This window comes from Grus americana, chromosome 4 (genome assembly GCF_028858705.1).
Source record: "Grus americana isolate bGruAme1 chromosome 4, bGruAme1.mat, whole genome shotgun sequence".
NCBI classification, from domain to species: Eukaryota; Metazoa; Chordata; class Aves; order Gruiformes; family Gruidae; genus Grus; species Grus americana.
Window position 1 is genome coordinate 12,338,388 of NC_072855.1, and position 17,521 is coordinate 12,355,908.

General features: G+C 40.5%; 1 protein-coding gene across 2 annotated transcripts in view; it reads left to right on the forward strand.

Annotated features, from left to right (window-relative positions):
* AFAP1 (actin filament associated protein 1) overlaps positions 1–16,532 on the forward strand; it is a 120,001-nt gene extending 103,469 nt beyond the window's left edge. The window contains exons 12-18 of one of the 2 annotated variants that reach the window (XM_054824061.1): positions 1,047–1,164; positions 2,686–2,943; positions 4,680–4,794; positions 6,308–6,472; positions 7,046–7,236; positions 7,961–8,122; positions 12,922–16,532. In XM_054824061.1, the coding sequence (XP_054680036.1) occupies positions 1,047–1,164; positions 2,686–2,943; positions 4,680–4,794; positions 6,308–6,472; positions 7,046–7,236; positions 7,961–8,122; positions 12,922–12,948 (1,036 nt within the window). In that variant the 3' untranslated portion in view covers positions 12,949–16,532. The remainder of the gene's footprint in view (positions 1–1,046; positions 1,165–2,685; positions 2,944–4,679; positions 4,795–6,307; positions 6,473–7,045; positions 7,237–7,960; positions 8,123–12,921) is intronic. The other variant, XM_054824062.1, reaches the window with a different exon arrangement.
* Positions 16,533–17,521: the final 989 nt, after the last annotated feature.

Below are 17,521 nucleotides of genomic sequence, written 5' to 3' on the forward strand. Positions count from 1 at the left end.
CAGCATGGAGCCTGAATAGTTCCATTGTTTGAGATGGAAAGCTTTGTTTTCCCATTCACCTACACCTGAAGCTATAGGAATTATTTGGGATCTTTGTACCGTGTTCAATTTCAGTGGTTGCTATAAAGGAAAACTCACCCTTGGAGTTGTTATTGCTATTGGGCCTGATTCTGCCATTTTCTGCATTGCCAGATCTTTGCTCCCAACGCAAAGCCCGTTGTAGTCCATGATATCTTGCATGTGTTCTGCAGAATTCCAGTAAAACAAGCTGCAATGTTGATTTTTCAGGAGGGGGGGGGAAACAAACAAACAAACATGAACATATATATATATAGAGAGAGAGATATCTCCCTTTTGAAGTGTTCAGAGGTCTCAGATTCACAGTGTGAAACAGAGCAAACACGAGCATACAGAGTATTTGCATGCACAGTTACCCAGACAGAGAGCTGGGAAGCACAGTGCCATTGTGCACACTCTACCCAGCCAAAAGTTCTGATATGGAAATGAAAAACTCCCAGATTTTGAGGATGAAAATATTCAGCAGATTTTGATCGATATTTGAACTGAGATTTCATCAAAGTTCCACTTTTTTTACAGATTTTTACTGGATTGTGTAATTGTTTCTCCCAGTTCCTAAGTCCACATCTCACCCCCCCAAGCATGCATGCACCCAGAAACACCTGCTTCTCCCCGATGCAGACAACAAGGGAACTTTTATGGGACACTGGTGAGCTGGTTTATAACACGGATCAGCAGGTTCCCATGTAAACATGCCACTGAGCAGTTACAGCTGTTGCCCTCCTGGCTTTCACACAGTCTTATCCCCACTGTAAGAATGGAGTACAGGACCATATATTGTAATGTTGGCTGCTAGCAGCAATATGTGAGTAGCGAAAGAAGGAACGCTGTCTGCAGCTTTCCTGCAGAAGGTGAGAAGATATGTGCTTCCAGGCTACATAATCAGATACAGGGAATATACCACTGAATCATCATTTAGACTTCGGTTCAAGCACTGGTCTTTATTATATTTATTTTGCTTTATTCAGTTTTATGAACAGGCGAGTTATATCTACAAATCCATATCGGGGAAGCACTGCCAATGGGTACGCCTGTCCGAGTGGAATGGCACTTCATTACGATGATGTTCCCTGCATAAATGGATCGGTAAGAATTGAATTTGCATGGAACAAATGGTTTGCATGTGTTGGATGCATGGACATCTGAAAATTATATTATCTAAAAAGCCCCACTGGGCAGTTTCCAAATGAACTCCTGGTTTTTTGATTGGGGGCTGCAAACTTCTCTCACACCTACAGAGTATTAGGGGTGTGGGACATATTGTTTACATTAACCTGCACGTGAGCCAACGTGCATGTAGAAAGCAGTCGCCTGTTGACGATTGTTGCCAAGTCCTTGAATTTAATACTCACTTGAGGGGGTATTTTTTAGATCACACTGGACTGGCAAAATTAAGGACTCAGTTACACCAGGCACTTTTTGGTGTCTGTTGAAAAAAAACCCAAAACCCAAACACTTCTCAGTCCTTGGGGCTGCGTTCCTCATGACAGCAGGTACCGCTTATCCCAAAGGAGAACCACAGTGGTCACTTCCATCTTCATAAATTGCAGAGCTGATCGTAGGCAGATGTGTAATAGGGTTTAACACATACTGGATGTTAACCCATAGCAATATGTGGTTCTCAGGAAGATTTACAGGGGAGCTACAACCTGTGTCAGCTCTTCATTTGGGCTGCTTCATAAAGCCCCCCCCTATGGCTGAACTCAAGAGAAATTCAGAGTTTCAAAGTGTTAAGTGGACTGCAAGTCTAGTCTTCTATCGTGTCTTAGTAATGTCAGAAAGATGGTAGAAAGCCCCTCTTGGGAACAACACACGACCACATGTGTGGTGAGTACTCTGTATGTGTAGTTCTTGGACGTGCACAAGCCTTTCTATGAGTAGTGTACTGCCACAGCCAGGGTGGATTAAGGAAGGATATTTGGCAACCGGGTTGGTTTCTTTTAAGATTAATTGAATGAATCACTGGACTATTGTTGTTGAGCTTTCCATTTTTCTGAAAAGAAAAAAAAAAAAAAAAAGAATGGCTTGTAGCTATTTAAGCTGGTTAGCTCAGAATAATAATTCTCCAGCAAATAAATGTAATGCTAGCATACCAGCAGCTGGTATTCACTGGAAAGACATAAAGCCTGAAGAAAGAAAGAAAAAAAAAAAGAAAGAAAAAAAAAAAAACCTTGGCTTCTGCTAACCGTTAGGCGGCCTTATTACTTTTAACAACTCATGTACCAGATGTAATCTGTGTAGCGGATTCATCTGTGTATCCTGTGAGTATGCCCCTGTTAACACAGTCTGCTTGTGCCCCCTCCGTGCTGGAGCTAACAAGCGAAGGTGCAGTCCATGAAACAGCAACGGGTGATAGGACAGTACCGGTTTGCTCACAGTATAGAAAGTGCACAGGACTGGGGCTACGAGCCATGTAATGCAATGCTTCCTTTCCACACCGCGTCCTTCCCCCTTTCTGAGTAGTTTGACTCAAATGTAAGCAATAAGCATATGCTTGCTAAATGCCGAGGGCTTGCTACGGTCAAAGGAATTACTAATGTTTTAATTTCACTTAGGAGGTTCTGCATGGTTTATTGTTTACTAACTGCCAAAGTGTATGTGTTGCAGTGGGAACCAGAAGATGGCTTTCCTTCTTCTCGTAGCAGGAACGTTGGAGAAGAAATGCTTTATGATAACGCAGGCCTGTACGATAACTTGCCGTCTCCAAAAATCTTTGCGCGCTATCCGCCAGCTGACAGAAAACCCAATAGGTTATCTACTGACAAACTCTCCTCTAACCATTACAAATACCCTGTCTCATCCAATCTGTCTTCTGCTCAGTCTGTCACTAATACCTCTGCTGTGGGGAGGGGATCTGGCTCGCAGGTACTGTACTATTTAATACTTAACAAAGCTTTTTATGTTTGGGCTGTGCTGTTTATCTGGTTGTTATCTTGAGGGCCTTGGGCTATTGCAGTCCCTTAGTGTTAGCACTGAAGGGCTTGGCGTTTAGTCATGAGCCCACTGCAAATGAAACAGGTTTGCTAAGTTGTAAATTCTGATGTGGAGGTATTGGCACCTGGGAAAGGCTTTCCCTACAAATTCTTGATGATTTACAGATTGTGGATAATAATAAAAAAAAAAAAAAATAGATGTGGCCTTCCAAACTTAACCTGAATGCATATCTAGCCACATTCTGTCTCCTTAGGCAGTGATGACTTTAAAAAAACATAAGAAAAGTGAAATATGACCTGGCTGTGACAGCAAATTTGCATCTCTGGAATTTTACTAATCTGTATATTGTATATACTATGGTTGTATATATTGTGAATATACATATATATCATAACGTATGTTATATCTGTACTAAAGGATATTGTATATAGTGTGTATATACCATATTTAAATTACTGCCTGTTATTTTCTTCCCCTGAAAAAACCCTAAGCCTATGTCTATGCTGCTTTCTGAGGATGGCCTCAGGCTCCTGGACTGCAGCTGAAATGAAAGTGAAGCTAAAGAGCGATGAAATCCTGTAGGCTCGGCCTCAATAGCAGACAGGCAAACCCCAGCTGGGGAGCAGAGGCAAACCCTGGCTCACTCACAGCCTTGCCAGGGACCTTCTCTAAAGCCTGTAGCCAGTCTCCAAAAGCTGGTCATTGGCCTAAGCCTGTGACTATATCACAAAGATGGGGGGTTTTCAATTTTATCTGAAATGGAACAGTTAGATAAGTGGTTCCCTTGAATAAGGCACCTGTCATATTGCATTTTAACTCAACCCCTATAAAAACTTCATATCGGAATATCAGAATTCAGTGAAGCTGCAGGATCAGAGGTAGATTTGAGCAATCTAGGCTGCAGTGGTAGGCTTCTCGTCGCACTCCCAGTTCGGTCCTCAAAAGCTTTTGGAAGCAGGTGACCAGAGCGTGGCACACATATGCCCTGCGCTCGGCTCAGGCATCCCCCATGGAAACACTGCGCTTCGTCAAGGACAGGGTTGCTCTTCCCAGGGTTCAGTTCAGTGCAGGGGAGCCCTCTAAAAGCAAGAAAAACTTTTAATTAGTAGCTAGAAGTTGTATCAGAGGAAATTGGTATCTTAACTCCTAACATTTAAAAATATGAAATAGTTATATTGCTTTGAAAAACAAAATAAATCCATGCACCACAAGGATGACAAGGTCATATAGTAAATAAGAAACAGTGTTGAATTTTTGTTGGGCAAACCATGTTGGGTTTTTCTGTATGAAATTAACTCTGACAAACCTGTGTTTCAAGAATCTTTACTGTATAAAATTACTCAAAGGTACAACTCTTCCACCTCCCAACGGCTTTCTCAATATAAGAAGTGCCAGAGTTTTGAATAATTTGGAGACTGTAATGCCACCAGAGATGGGGAGTTCATCCCCTTGTTATCCTGTGATTGCTGGCGTAGCTCCTGCTGAGCAGGCAGCTCTCAGAGACGACATCTCTGGAGGAAGCACCGTCTCCAGCTCAATCAATACGCTGTATTAAGGCTCTCCGAGCAGGCGGCTTTTTGTCAAGCTTTGCCCTTGATGAAAGAGTGACTGTAATGCCAGTGGCACAGGAATAACTGAAGCCCATTTGTACTTTTGTTTTCAAACAGTTTAAAGGCAAGAAGCCTCCTGCGACTGCTAATGGGATCACTGGAAAAGGGAGACCTTTAAATAGCCAGCCGAAGAAAGCTGAATCGGTGTCATGTGTGAAGCGCACCGCATCCAGTAAGTATGTCTCCTCGCTGCTGCCTCGCGTGCGAATGGAGTCATGAGGATACCCAAAATAGCTGTCGTCTTAGCAAAGGAGATAAAGAACCACTGTGGTTCTTCTGTGGCTGAGAGGCTGAGCAGGAGATGCCCATCAAGACTTTGAATAGGAGATGTTGTGTGCATTGGTGACTCATTAGTACTCCAGCTGTGCCACGAGATAAAGGGTTGTCATACGGACAACCATAAATATGAATTGTGGACCCGTGGCTGCAAAGTCATGAGGGCAGCAGGAAAAAAATAAAAGGGTAATGATTCTTCGTTTGGGACAGAGAGTAATTCTGTATTCCTGTTGGAAGAGGAAGATGAGGAGCTGGGAAAGAGATGAGAAATTATGTTGCTCAAAAGTGGAATTACTCTTATCACTAATGAAAAAGATATAACAAAATAAGCAAAACAACCACACAGCTGAAAAGCTTCCTCAGAGAGAGGTGATTTGAATTGGCAAGTGGCACGTTCAGAAAGAGGGTTCTCCTGGGCAGGTGGATTGCCTGTAGGAAATCCCTAACAGGGATTGCTTTGTTTAGAGAAGAAAAGACAAAAAAGAGCTATAGTCGTATTTTTAAAATATGGAGCCAAAAGCACAGCTGCTTCTAGAGAAGGAATGAATGTGGTTTTTTGATCCCACGATACATTTTTAAGAAGTTGTGGACTTAATGGCAACAAGAGAAATTTGGGTTAGACTTTAGGAAAAAAGTATGTATCTTTCTAACCAGGCAGGTCAATCGGTACTGGAATAGATAGTTGTGGGAGTAAAGGCATCTCGGTTACTAAAGACCAACTAAAACTGGTTTGACAACTATTTGTCAGGAATGGTTTAGTGCCCTTGACTTTGCCTTCATGCAGACAGACAGTGAAGTGTTAGCTGACCTATTTTCTTTGAGTCTGCAGCTGGGGCAGAGGTATAGAGGGGGCTGTGGTCTAAATTAGACCACAGCTACATATGGGCCATGAAAGCAAAGCGTTTATATGGGGCCATTAGGGAAAAAAAAAAAGCCATCTCAAGTATCAAAAAAGTGAGAACATCATTGTCTTCTCTTATGTCAGGTGAGAAAAAAATACGTGCTTTAAGTACTTGAAGTAGGAATGGAAAGCAGTCAAAAAGGGCAAACAGGTAGCTTTTCCTCTGACCTGTTCCAATTAAAAATCAAGGGTTCAAAGATAAAGAGGAGCCGCCTTTCCTTCCTACAGAGAAAGGCAAGGCCCTGTTTCAAAACCCAATGTACTATAAGGTAACTGGTATTTCTCATCTTCCCCCTCTAAATGTAGAGAACAAACTATCTAGCCCATGTCATTTCTGTAGCTGTGCTGCAATACTCAGCAGGAATCATGGACCTTGAGAGAAAGTCGGTGGAAGAGGGATGGTAAACTCATTTCTCAAACCACAAAATGCTTCATGTGATGTTCAGTCTCAGGGAACAGAGTTTCACTGTTAATTTAACCATAAATAACTACAATCCAATACATACAGATGCGGAGCAGTACAAATACGGCAAGAATCGCGTGGAGGCAGATGCAAAGAGGTTACAAAGCAAAGAGGAGGAGCTGCTAAAGAGGAAAGAAGCGCTCCGGAATAGGCTGGCCCAGCTCCGAAAAGAAAGAAAAGATCTACGTGCTGCTATTGAAGTCAATGCTGGTATGAGGTGCTTTTTTGTGCTGAAGTCTGTCCTGGGTAGGCTTAATTCTCCGAATAGCTTTGTATTCTGTGCTGACGACATGCCACTACATAAGGTCTGGTTTTGATGTTAAGCAATACTCTGTAATGTCTATGTTTGCTTTCTATATAAATATAAAATATATAAATATATTTATATTATATATATGTATAGGTGTATATACTTATTTTCTATACATATTTTATATATGTGTGGGTATTTATATACATACCTACGAAATGACACTGATGGGGACTTCAGACAAGCAGAATATGGAAATAATTTTGTTGTGACTGACTAATCATATTTTCATTACATGGAAAAAATCACAAAACAAATACTGTTTTGAAACTAGACTAGAAACCTGGGGAAGGGACCATTTGATTTCTGTTGCTAAACTTTTTTACATTAAAAAAGTGGGTTTTGCAAAGTACCTAACTTTTTTGTGATGTCGCTGATTTTTAGAGACCTTGTACCTTCTTTGAAAAGAAAATAATTTCTGTAAGCATCAGTTTAAGCTTCTATTGAAATAATAACATTGCTGTGGGTGACAGGCAGGAAGACCCAAGTGATCCTTGAAGACAAGCTAAAGAAGTTGGAAGAGGAGTGTAAGCAGAAGGAGGCCGAGCGTGTGAACCTGGAGCTAGAACTGACCGAGGTGAAGGAGAGCCTTAAGAAAGCCTTAGCTGGTGGCATCACACTGGGCTTGGCTATTGAGCCCAAGTCAGGAACATCAAGCCCACAGGTAGGCAAAGCTGTTAAAGACACAAATTCCAGTACCACGAGCTTCTCAGCTCCAGTAAAAAGAGTGGGAACTGAGAGTTTTCAAAAGGTTTATTAAGCCCAGGAAATAAAAGCAGAACTAAATGCCTTTCTGCATTATTTGCGTTCTTCACCCACATCTGATGTACTTTCTACAGCAACAGGGAGCAGGTAGACATGGGAATCACCCGCAGTATGTGTTAGGATGATGTGCAAAAGCTGACACCTCATTGTCCTCAGTGACTGTAAAAGAGCATGAACTGAGACATTGCTCCATCCCAGGGAGGTTTAAATGCACCAAGTCATCGTGCAGGCATGGAGACCTACACGCGTCAGTCCCCTATCAATCACTGTCACCCTGTGCAAGGGCTGCATTGCACACATTCACACGGAGCATGGCGGCCCTGGCTAATGCTATGGATCTGTGTCGGAAGCCGCTGGGTAGCTGCATCAGACGTATCAGAGGGATGTGTCAGATCCTCCAGATGACGAAGTGTTGTTTAATCCCAGAAAACAAACTTGAGTTTTCATCACAGAACACACGTTTTATTTTGTTTTCTTTTGTTCTAACCTCTTTTTTATTTATCCATCATTATTTTGAATATGATTTCTTTAAAAAAAAATCTTCAATTTTAAGTCTAGATAGAAAATATTGCTCATGTGACTATTTGGAGGAAACTCAATGTAAGGTTTTCATTCTTTATTAGTCTCCAATTTTCAAGCACCGAACTTTGGAAAATTCTCCAATCTCCAGTTGTGATACCAGTGATACTGAATGCTCGATACCTGTGAACAGCGCGGCAGCTCTGAAACGACCTCCCTCATCAAATAATTCTCCATGTCGAGGCCATGTCCTTCGAAAAGCAAAGGTGAGAAGACTTGTGTTTAATATTCTTTGTCTGTCCTTATTTTCAAAAAATTCTTATTTGCTTGTGGCAAGACAGAGACAACAGAGAAGGTTGCCCAGAGAAGCTGTGGATGCCCCATCCCTGGCAGTGTTCAAGGCCAGGTTGGATGGGGCTTTGGGCAACCTGGTCTGGTGGAGGGTGTCCCTGCCCACGGCAGGGGGGTTGGAACTGGATGATATTTAAAGTCCCTTCCAACCCAAACCATTCTGTGATTCTGTGATTCTGTGATAAGGAAAGAGCGAAAAGTTGATTCCTGCTGCTTCTGTGGATAAAATTTAGCTTTAAGAACAGAATGCGCCATATCTAAATTATTTGTATTACTACATAAACACTGCTGATTTTGGGGAACCTTTTGCAGAATTGGTAAGTAGTTTGAGAGACAGATATGACTCTACTCTTTCATTTCCTGTTTTCCTCTGTTCCATTACAGATTTAATTTGCAAGGTAAGTGGTCTGTGGTGTAGACAGTACATCTAAAATTCATAAAGTTACACTAATCTGTGTAGCAGAGAAATGGTTAAAAAAGCACTGTTATAGTAAGTGTTGTGAAACAACACAAGATTGGGTCTGATCTTTGCCACCTGGTGCAAGAAAAGAATAGTTCTACATTATAATAATCTACACTGTGTTGTGCAAGTGTCTACTCTCAATGTGCATTTAAAGTAGAAATTGAATTAATTCAATTTAGTCTCACAAGTGCCAGGCTGAAGTTTGCATTCCTCTTGTATTGTTAGAGTTTTCTAATTTTAATTCATTAGTTTAAATGAGATTTTTATGACCACTCTTTTGGGCTAAACTCGCTAGCAGCATAAGCATGTGGGCAGCACATATCCAAGGGTGAAAGTAATAATGTTGGCCGAAACTTTTGTTGATTTAGTAGTTCACTGCTAATTGTAATTATAAACAATAATAGTCATACACATTTGTCTTTCATGCAGTCCATTTCTTTTTTCAAAACAATGAAGTATTCTGTATAGGGATTTTTTTAGGTAACTTTTGTTACATGTCTTCATTTATTATATACATTTACAGTGACTGAGCATGAGCCTGGCATGTAAATGTAGTAGATACTGAAAAAAATCATCATCTCAAGAAATGATTGGGGTTTTTTTGGCACATCCTAATCTCTTCGTTCCATCTCCCCAGCCCCTTAACCTCTCCACATTGCCCAGGCCATGAATTACTTCTCCTGCTGTACTTTATGTGAGAGCCTTCATACCCTTCTTCTACCCTCATTTCCACCGTCTTTTCCATGGACATCAACTGCTTTTCATGCCAGTTAGCCCGATTCATTTAAATTCAACTAGGAATAAATAGAGTAATAGGTTTCAGTTCTATTTAACTTTGAAATGTTCTGCTTGTGTTGCAAAGCTGAAGAAGGATTCATGTGCTCTGAAAACCTATCCAATTATACCCTAATTTGTCTCATAAAGATATCATCTCTAACTATACACTTCATCTTAGATTTGCGTGTCAGCACAGCATCACTTGGGGATGTTGTCTAGCAGTGAGAGCACAGACCTCACAAAAGGGAGCGTGGATTTCTGCTACGTGCTGGACAGGAACATTAAAGCCAGCCATTTGATCTTTAGAGCTGGAGAAACCAAGGCACTATAAAAACCTAAACATTTCTGGTGTAAAGAACACCTTCCAGCCATAGTACATTTTTTATGCTCAGCATATACCGTACAGGAAAAACCCTGCTGTGTTGTTTGATATCGCTCTGCTTTGGATGGCACGATAGGTTGGTCGAGCTCTTCTGTAGAGGGGTCTTGGATATAAGAGTAGGCTAATCAGAAAGGATATGGAGCTACTAAGCATATTTCCCATCCTGGGAAAAACAACTCAAAGTATCCAATTCAGCTTTAACAGCTTTTTCCTAAAACCTCATGCACTAAATACTAAGAGTGAAATTTTGCTGAATTAGATAGTGCAACCCAAGCTGCACTCAGCCCATTCGTAAGGAGCTGCAGCCAAAGTCTGCCATCAGGTATGCATCTGCAGCACACCCCGCTTGCGGGGGGGGGTTAACTGTACATGCGCGAGGGTGGAATTTGGCTCTCAAGTCTTTTGGCCTTTTGCAGTTATGCGTGAGCCCAGGCCTTATAGATGTGGCTAAAGAAAAGGCCTCACACGTGAGTATCCCAGAGCAGAACTTACTTGGCTCTCCACACATGGATGTCGGTGCAATACGTGGGCGTGAAACAGATTTCACGTCCGTTGCTAATGCTTGCATCTTCAGCAACTGGCAAACCTCCCAATGTTATGACGGAATTGTATAAGCGGTCCAAATAGGGTATTATTTTTCCCCCCAGTATGTATTCGAACGCACTCGATGCCTCTCATCAGCCAGCCACCCTCGTGTCACCGTCGTGCTCATGAGCCCTTGGCACTGCGAGGCGTGTGCCCTGAGCAGCCTGCTCTGTGAGAGCTGCGTGGCGCAGCAATGCCCCCGAGGGGAGGCAAGGCACCTGGCACAGCAGGTTTGGAAGCCGCTCCACCAAAATCCCTCTCCTATCCCTCTCCTTTCAGATGTGCTGACATGAGAGGGAAATAGAGAGCGATGCAAGAACGTACACCTAGTGGTAAATTAAGAGCTAGCAGCAATTTGGGGATTGAAAGTTTACAACATACACTGTACGTATGCACATATATGCATACTTATGTTTGGATTTTTTTTTTTAACTTTTCTGTTTGTAACATACGTTTTTAATTTTTTTAGAAAGTAATAATGCATGTTTTTAGGGAGCCAGAAGGAATTTTAATTACAATTTTGTTAATGTCCACTCAGCTGGAAATGGAGACCATATTAAACTGTGGAAAACAAGATTCTGCATTAGCATTCCTAGAGAAGCATAGTGCTCCAAATATCCTTGCTGTACAAGAAAAATAATTATTTAAATATGTCACGTTTCAAATGAATTTATAAAACCAAATTGTTATGTGTAGCAAGGAAACTGCAATGAGCACTTCTGATCTGTTTTCAAAACTGATGGATTGGTGAATATCAGCAGCTTACATTTTGTTTATGTTCAGGGACGGGAGAAGAAAAGGAGCTCTCCCGGTTTCCCAGCTCCCAGTCAGCCTGTCAGTGTTGACTTAAACATTCTTTCATTGGCGTGAACCTGCTGGAGAAATGGAAACAAAGAAAAAGTTCCTTCTGCACCTGCAAAAGAAGCCACTGCTTTCAAGGCTTATTTAACACTTAGAAAAATTCTCCACCCAGTTGCTTAGCCAACGACTTCCTTTAGAGCTTTGGCAGCGTATACATAGAAAATATATGTTTAATACCCATTTTAAAGTAATTCAGGTTTTACTAATACTGTGGTTTAAGTTTAGGTTTACCATAATTTGAAGTGTAAAACTAAATATTTAAAATTTATTGTATTTTAATAAAAGTACCATTTAAATGAAGGAAAAAAAATATTAAAAAAACCCGAACCCAGCTATTGTCTATCTGCTTTAAACCCAAGACTTTTTTTCTTATATTGCTAAAGCAGCCACCAACCGTGACCTTTACTGTTGCTTAACAATGGTTGAAGAGGTGTCACGGTCACGCAGCTGTTTAGCCAAACTAATGCTATTGCTGCTTTCAGCAGCAGAAACAGATAGTTACATGGACAAGTAACAGGTTTCAGTCAGAGCTCTTAAACGTTGTGGAATGAGCATTAAATTCAGGAATTCAGGTTGGGAGCCAAGTCAGCAGAGTCGCTCTGCAGAGTAGATGGGTGGGAGAGGAATCTGCAGACCCCAGCACCTGGCTAGGGCCAGCTGGGCAGTTGCTCCACAGGGATTACTTCAGCGAGAGGCCAACTCCTTCGTATCTTCATTATTTTCTGATCACTCCAAGGGTGTGATTCAGGGAGTAGGTACCGTGTGGATGTCCTAGGCTGAGCCCATCCCTCTTCAGCTCTTCTGCTCCTATGTACTGCTAGGAAATACTGTAGGTGTCGCTCAATAGCCACAAGTTTGATTTAACTGCACGATTTTCACTTATGTGGCAGAAGAAACGGCGATATCTTGCTCTGAGACATATGGATGAAAGCATTATAGGTTACATGCTTTGCTCTGGATGGTAGGTGTCATTGTCCTCAGCTAACAGACTGGGAAACTGAGGCACAGAAAGGCAAAGTGATTTCTTGAACTTGCCAAGCAATAGCTCAACTTGGATTATGTATACAGGAAACAAATGCAGTGTAAACTAACTCATTTTTCTTTACCTTGCCTGTAAGTGTCTCTACCTCAGTAAGTTGCCCTTTTTAGCCATAGAAACGTGTGTCTGCCGTGAGTTTTCTAATAAAAAATTGAAGAGTAGTAAAGTTATCACTTGGTGTCAGCTATGAGAGATATTGAGTGTTCCCCGCTGTCTCACGCAGGTAAGTTAGAAAGCCCTACATGCTAAATCAGCCTCTCTTATTCGGCTCCAGCTGAGTGCTTTAGACCAACTGTGGTGTGCGAATTTTTTCCACAAGCACCCTTTGCAGAAAACAAACATGGCTTATTTGCACTGCGCGAGAGAGAAAGTTGCCATATATAGTTGCGGAGGGGCGGAAGCCGTGCACAGACGCTATCAGGACATACTTGTTAGCATTCCCAAACTAATTTGTGGGCAGAAGGCTGGATCCAGTGAAGTTAATGGAAAAACTGTTACTGACCTCAGTTGGCTTTGGCTTAGCAGAACTGATGACATCAGTGAAATATCCTGATTTCTCTAACATTTTCCATATCTTTTTTTCTCCCCGCCCCCTCCCCCCTTCCAGGAATGGGAGATGAAAAATGGAACATAAGTATAGCAAAACCACTCACTTTCCATAAAGGCCTTACCTGTTATGGACCAAGACGTAGGCTGCAAAAGACTCATCTGAAAGGTGGTATCAAGCGATACAACACAAGAGGTTTTATAATTCTGTTAAGTTAATGGTAGCTTGGCGCTAATTTGCCTGTATTCCCTCTACTGTATTGCTGTGTAACTACGTGTGCCCCTTTTTATTAGCTGTAACTCTTTATTTCCAACTTCACTGGTAAAGCAAATGAAAACCAAAACCACCAAACCATCCATAGTAAGTAAAAAGGAGCATAAAGTCTCAGTTGAACGTTTACTTTGCTGAAACAGCATAGAGCAGCAATGTTAATTATATCGCAGCAGATTGCCTAAACGCCGTTGAAGACTGGTGCGTTAAGACCGATGTGAAATCATTATGGATAAGAAGTACTCTTACAGGTTAAAACTGACTTTGCAAGGTCTGCCACAGAGGTGGCTGAGCGAAGTCTTGCTCATCAGCAATCGCCTTGCTGTTGGCGGTTCACGTGGCAAAAGAAAAGTGAAGAAAAGTATTCACAGAAATGGCACGGCTTCCTTGGCCGGGAAGGCAGGAGCTCTTCAGTGCCGCCGTCCTCTACGCTGGTGCGAGACCGTGGGATGACGCGACTCAGCTGTGAAGCATTTTTTGGATACAATTTAGACAGATGCTTTTGTCATTGGGAGATAAAAAGCTGCCATACTTTGAAAAAGAAAAAAAAAAAAAGTATTTTAGTACATTCTCTTTATTAGTATTCCAGTTGTTCACCAGTCATTCTCAAAGGTCATGTTGTTGAACTATGATTTGCTCCTCATTTTTTTTAAAAGGCAAAAGGTATTTTTAGATACTGCTTCTTTTCTATACTTCTAGGAAAAGAAAACGTAATTGAAATTAATCCTGAACAGATAATGGCAACTCAGAATAGCTTATGCAGTCAGTCTTGTTTTGTTTTTTATAATATAGTATTGTTAAACTTGAGTTATAGAACACTGCTGTATTTAGTTTCCTTCGTCTTTTCAGACCTCAGCTATTATTTTTGAGGAAGATGGATTGAAAAGATGATAGTTTCCAGACTCTTTTATAAACAATTTTACAAAGAATTGGGGATCTTCTCAGACAGGAGTTCATTTCTGTTTACTAAGAAACAGTGTCTTGCATTTTAGTCTGTGAAATTGTAGAAATCTGTTCTTCTTTGCCTCCATCCATGTCACTCCTGAGAACTTACATGCAGTAAATTGCCAACTGAAGTCCTTCAAAATCTTAAGATTGGCTTTAAAAAATCAGCAGAGAGAGAGGGGAAAAAACATATAATGGGTTGGGTTCTTCTAATTTTTTTCTCTGTGGTTTTTTTTAAGCCTTTGGAGAGCCTTCAATCACATTCTGAAGGTTTTTTCTCTCCTCAACTGTGAGGACTAGAAAATTGCTTTAATTAAAAAAATTAAAATACTACTCATACTTTGAGATAATCACAGATGTGGATGTCTTGATAATTAGTTAAAACTTGCAATTAAAACCACAGACGTTGGCAAGACAGCAGTTATCAAGGATCACATCCCTTTATGACCCAGCCTATAGTCCTGTAGCCTTTAGGAATAGGTGTGTGTAACTCTTGATGGGTACACTGGGATTCCCAGCTGAGCTGGATGCCAGAGAACTTCCCGCAGGAGCTGGTGGGATTTGAAGGCACAGAGCTATCAGAAACACCTGATAGCTGATAGGACACAACCCTGTGTCCTGTTCCCAAATGCAATTAGTTCCAGGGATCTCATTGACCTCAGTGGAGTAGAAATGGGGCCCAAAATGAGAAAAGGCTCTTTACTTCTTTGGGACTCAGCTTTGTACAAAGTGCCGCAGGAATGCAGATACAGTAGGGAAGCAAGTGTCAGTGTGGTTTTCACTGAAAACAGGATTTTTTTCTATTATTTTAGGTCATCTGCTTACTTACTAACTCTACAAGTGAAGGGCACATTCTATGCTGTATGACTATGGACGAAACGGTATCAAGTTCCCATAGATATTAGCAGAAACAAATTTGAAGCAAAAGTTAAGTTCATTTAGGCATTTTATTTCAAATTAAGTTATTTATTTGTATATTTCAATAAATATTTAATTTATATCTGTACATATTTATGATGCAAATTAGGCTTCTAGTCAACGTTTGCAATGATGTAACAGTTGCCATTAAGAAGTGGTCCCGCATCAAGTAATGCAGAGTAGTCAAAAGCCAAATCACTTGTTTACCCAATATTGGCATTGTATCTTCCACCCCTTATATCCCATGGGAAAAAAAAATAAATATATAAATCCTTGGCAAGGACAGGTTTTAGGTTTTAATCCATGCCTGAGATAGAAGTGTGCAAATTTTTGTCCAAGCGCGGTGCCGGGGCCGTGCACATGACCCCAGCGCCGCAAGTCTTCTGCTCTGCCATAGCTGCCGGTTGCCCTTGACACCTATAGCGCCTGCTGCAGCAGGGGCTGCCGGCAAAATTAAGCATCTTTCACCCTTCCTCCAGCAAAGGCTCCATAAAGCCACCACCGCCCGCTCGCCCCCAACCCGGCACGTACTGTAATTGCATGTCTCTAATGTGTAAGTACATTGGTACCATCGCACTTTGCATTAGTGGTATGTCTATTCTGTATCACGGCCAAGGTTTTGAAAGGAGGAAAACAAAAGACCTCGGGAAATAACCTCTCTATAGACCACATTCAGTGCTGTGAAATATATTCTGTTTTGTTGAATAGTACTATTGCTGTACAATTTTTTATAAAGAGCGACAGAGCCTGTATTTTCACCATTTTTAGATTTCAGGATCACCGGGCGAAGTCAGCCATAGAGCAGCATGACTTTTGTTTTAAAGAAAACTCTCGTATTTTAAACCATTGCATTTCTATGTCTTTTAAGAAAATGTTACACTTGTGCTTCCTCAACAAACTCCTGTTACTGTACCAGGTGCTTTTTTAAATTGTTTTTTTATGGGTGATGCTTTTTTTTTAAAAAAAAAAAAGAGATCATAACTTTGGGGGATCAAAGGTTGTTTTGTTTTTTTTTAATGAGATGATTGTGGCAATTTGATTTTTCAAATGGAGAATACTTAATTTACTAGAAATTTTTGTTAAAGACACTTTCAAATTAATTGGCCCAGGCTGTATGTTGTAAGATAATGTTCTCATATTAAGAATGTAATTATTTCCTTATTGTATTTTTTAAAAAACAAAATCATATTTAAAAATCTCTGTGAAAAAAAAGCATGAAAGAAACATGAAAAAAGTTTTTGTTTTATTTTTGTTATTGGATATGTTGGCAGTGCCCATTATAATTGACTGTAAATATAGTCTTTCTACTGTTTTTCTCAATGTATTTAAGTTTTTTGACACACATTCATGGAAACTTCTGTAAAAAAAAAAAAAAAATCCAAAATAGACCCACCTACAAATGTGTGTCTTAGTAGCTTCAACTAACTTTATGCCTTTCTAGTTTATTCTTCAGAAAGTCTTGCAGAGTGTGAAAAAAGACTGGCACCTGGTAGGTGCGACAGATCCAAGATCATTATTAATAAAGTTACCTGTCAAAAAAAGAAGTATTTGCATTCTTGTTTCTTAGTATTTGTTTGTATAATAAGTAGGTGGCACCTTAGCAGGACAATAGTCCTCTTCAGCCAAGTACCATTCTCCCGTGCCTGTCGGTTGAAAAATGCTTGGACAGGTTAAAATTAGGGGTTTTTTTGCTATCAGTTCTGCCCTCATTTAACTATGTGGTGAGCTTCTGCAACCTGAATGCCGTCTATCGGAGGGGTAGTCCAGCAATGGGAAATGGAAGTTCAATGTAGTCAGAGCTCGTAGCAGAAGTTACAGCTGATTGAGCGTTACTGCATCAGTTTGCTTAGATGTCAACCCCATTCATAAATAATGTAAAACTGAAAAACATTTTAAAATATCCCTAAGAAATTAAAGTGGATCAAAATCAAACTGAAGTAACTATCAGGCTACTTAACTAGGAATATAGCAATTCCTTGCAGATGACTGACAGATTAGATTGGGAACCGATAAGCCATAACTACTCCTTGTTGCTTTTCCTAGATTTAGCTCTTGCTCCCATTACACTGAAATTATTACCAAACGCCATGCTTAAATAGAAAATACATTTCATTTTACCAAACTCAGGGTAGCAATATTATAAAGTAGTCTAACTGGTTTGCTTTCTGTCCTCACAGCCTCCTTGACCTCAGGAGAAAAAGGCGGTCAGCATATGTAAAACATGTCACGGTGGTACAACTAATAAGAATCGTCTCTCAAGTAGGCACAGCATTTCGTCTGCTTAATCAAAGCTTAGAACCCTTCACTGCCTTTTGTGAATTAAAAAGCTTTCAAAAGTAAAGCAAATTATTAGTATAACTCTAGAGAAAGAATGTGCATATAAAGATAAATGTAGGACAACTTTTATAAAAATATATGTTCTATAGAAAAATATATTTTTAGAATAGTTGTACTGTATTATACATAGTATTATTGTAGTATAACAGCAGATATGCAAAAACTAGAAAATGAACACCTTAAGTTACTT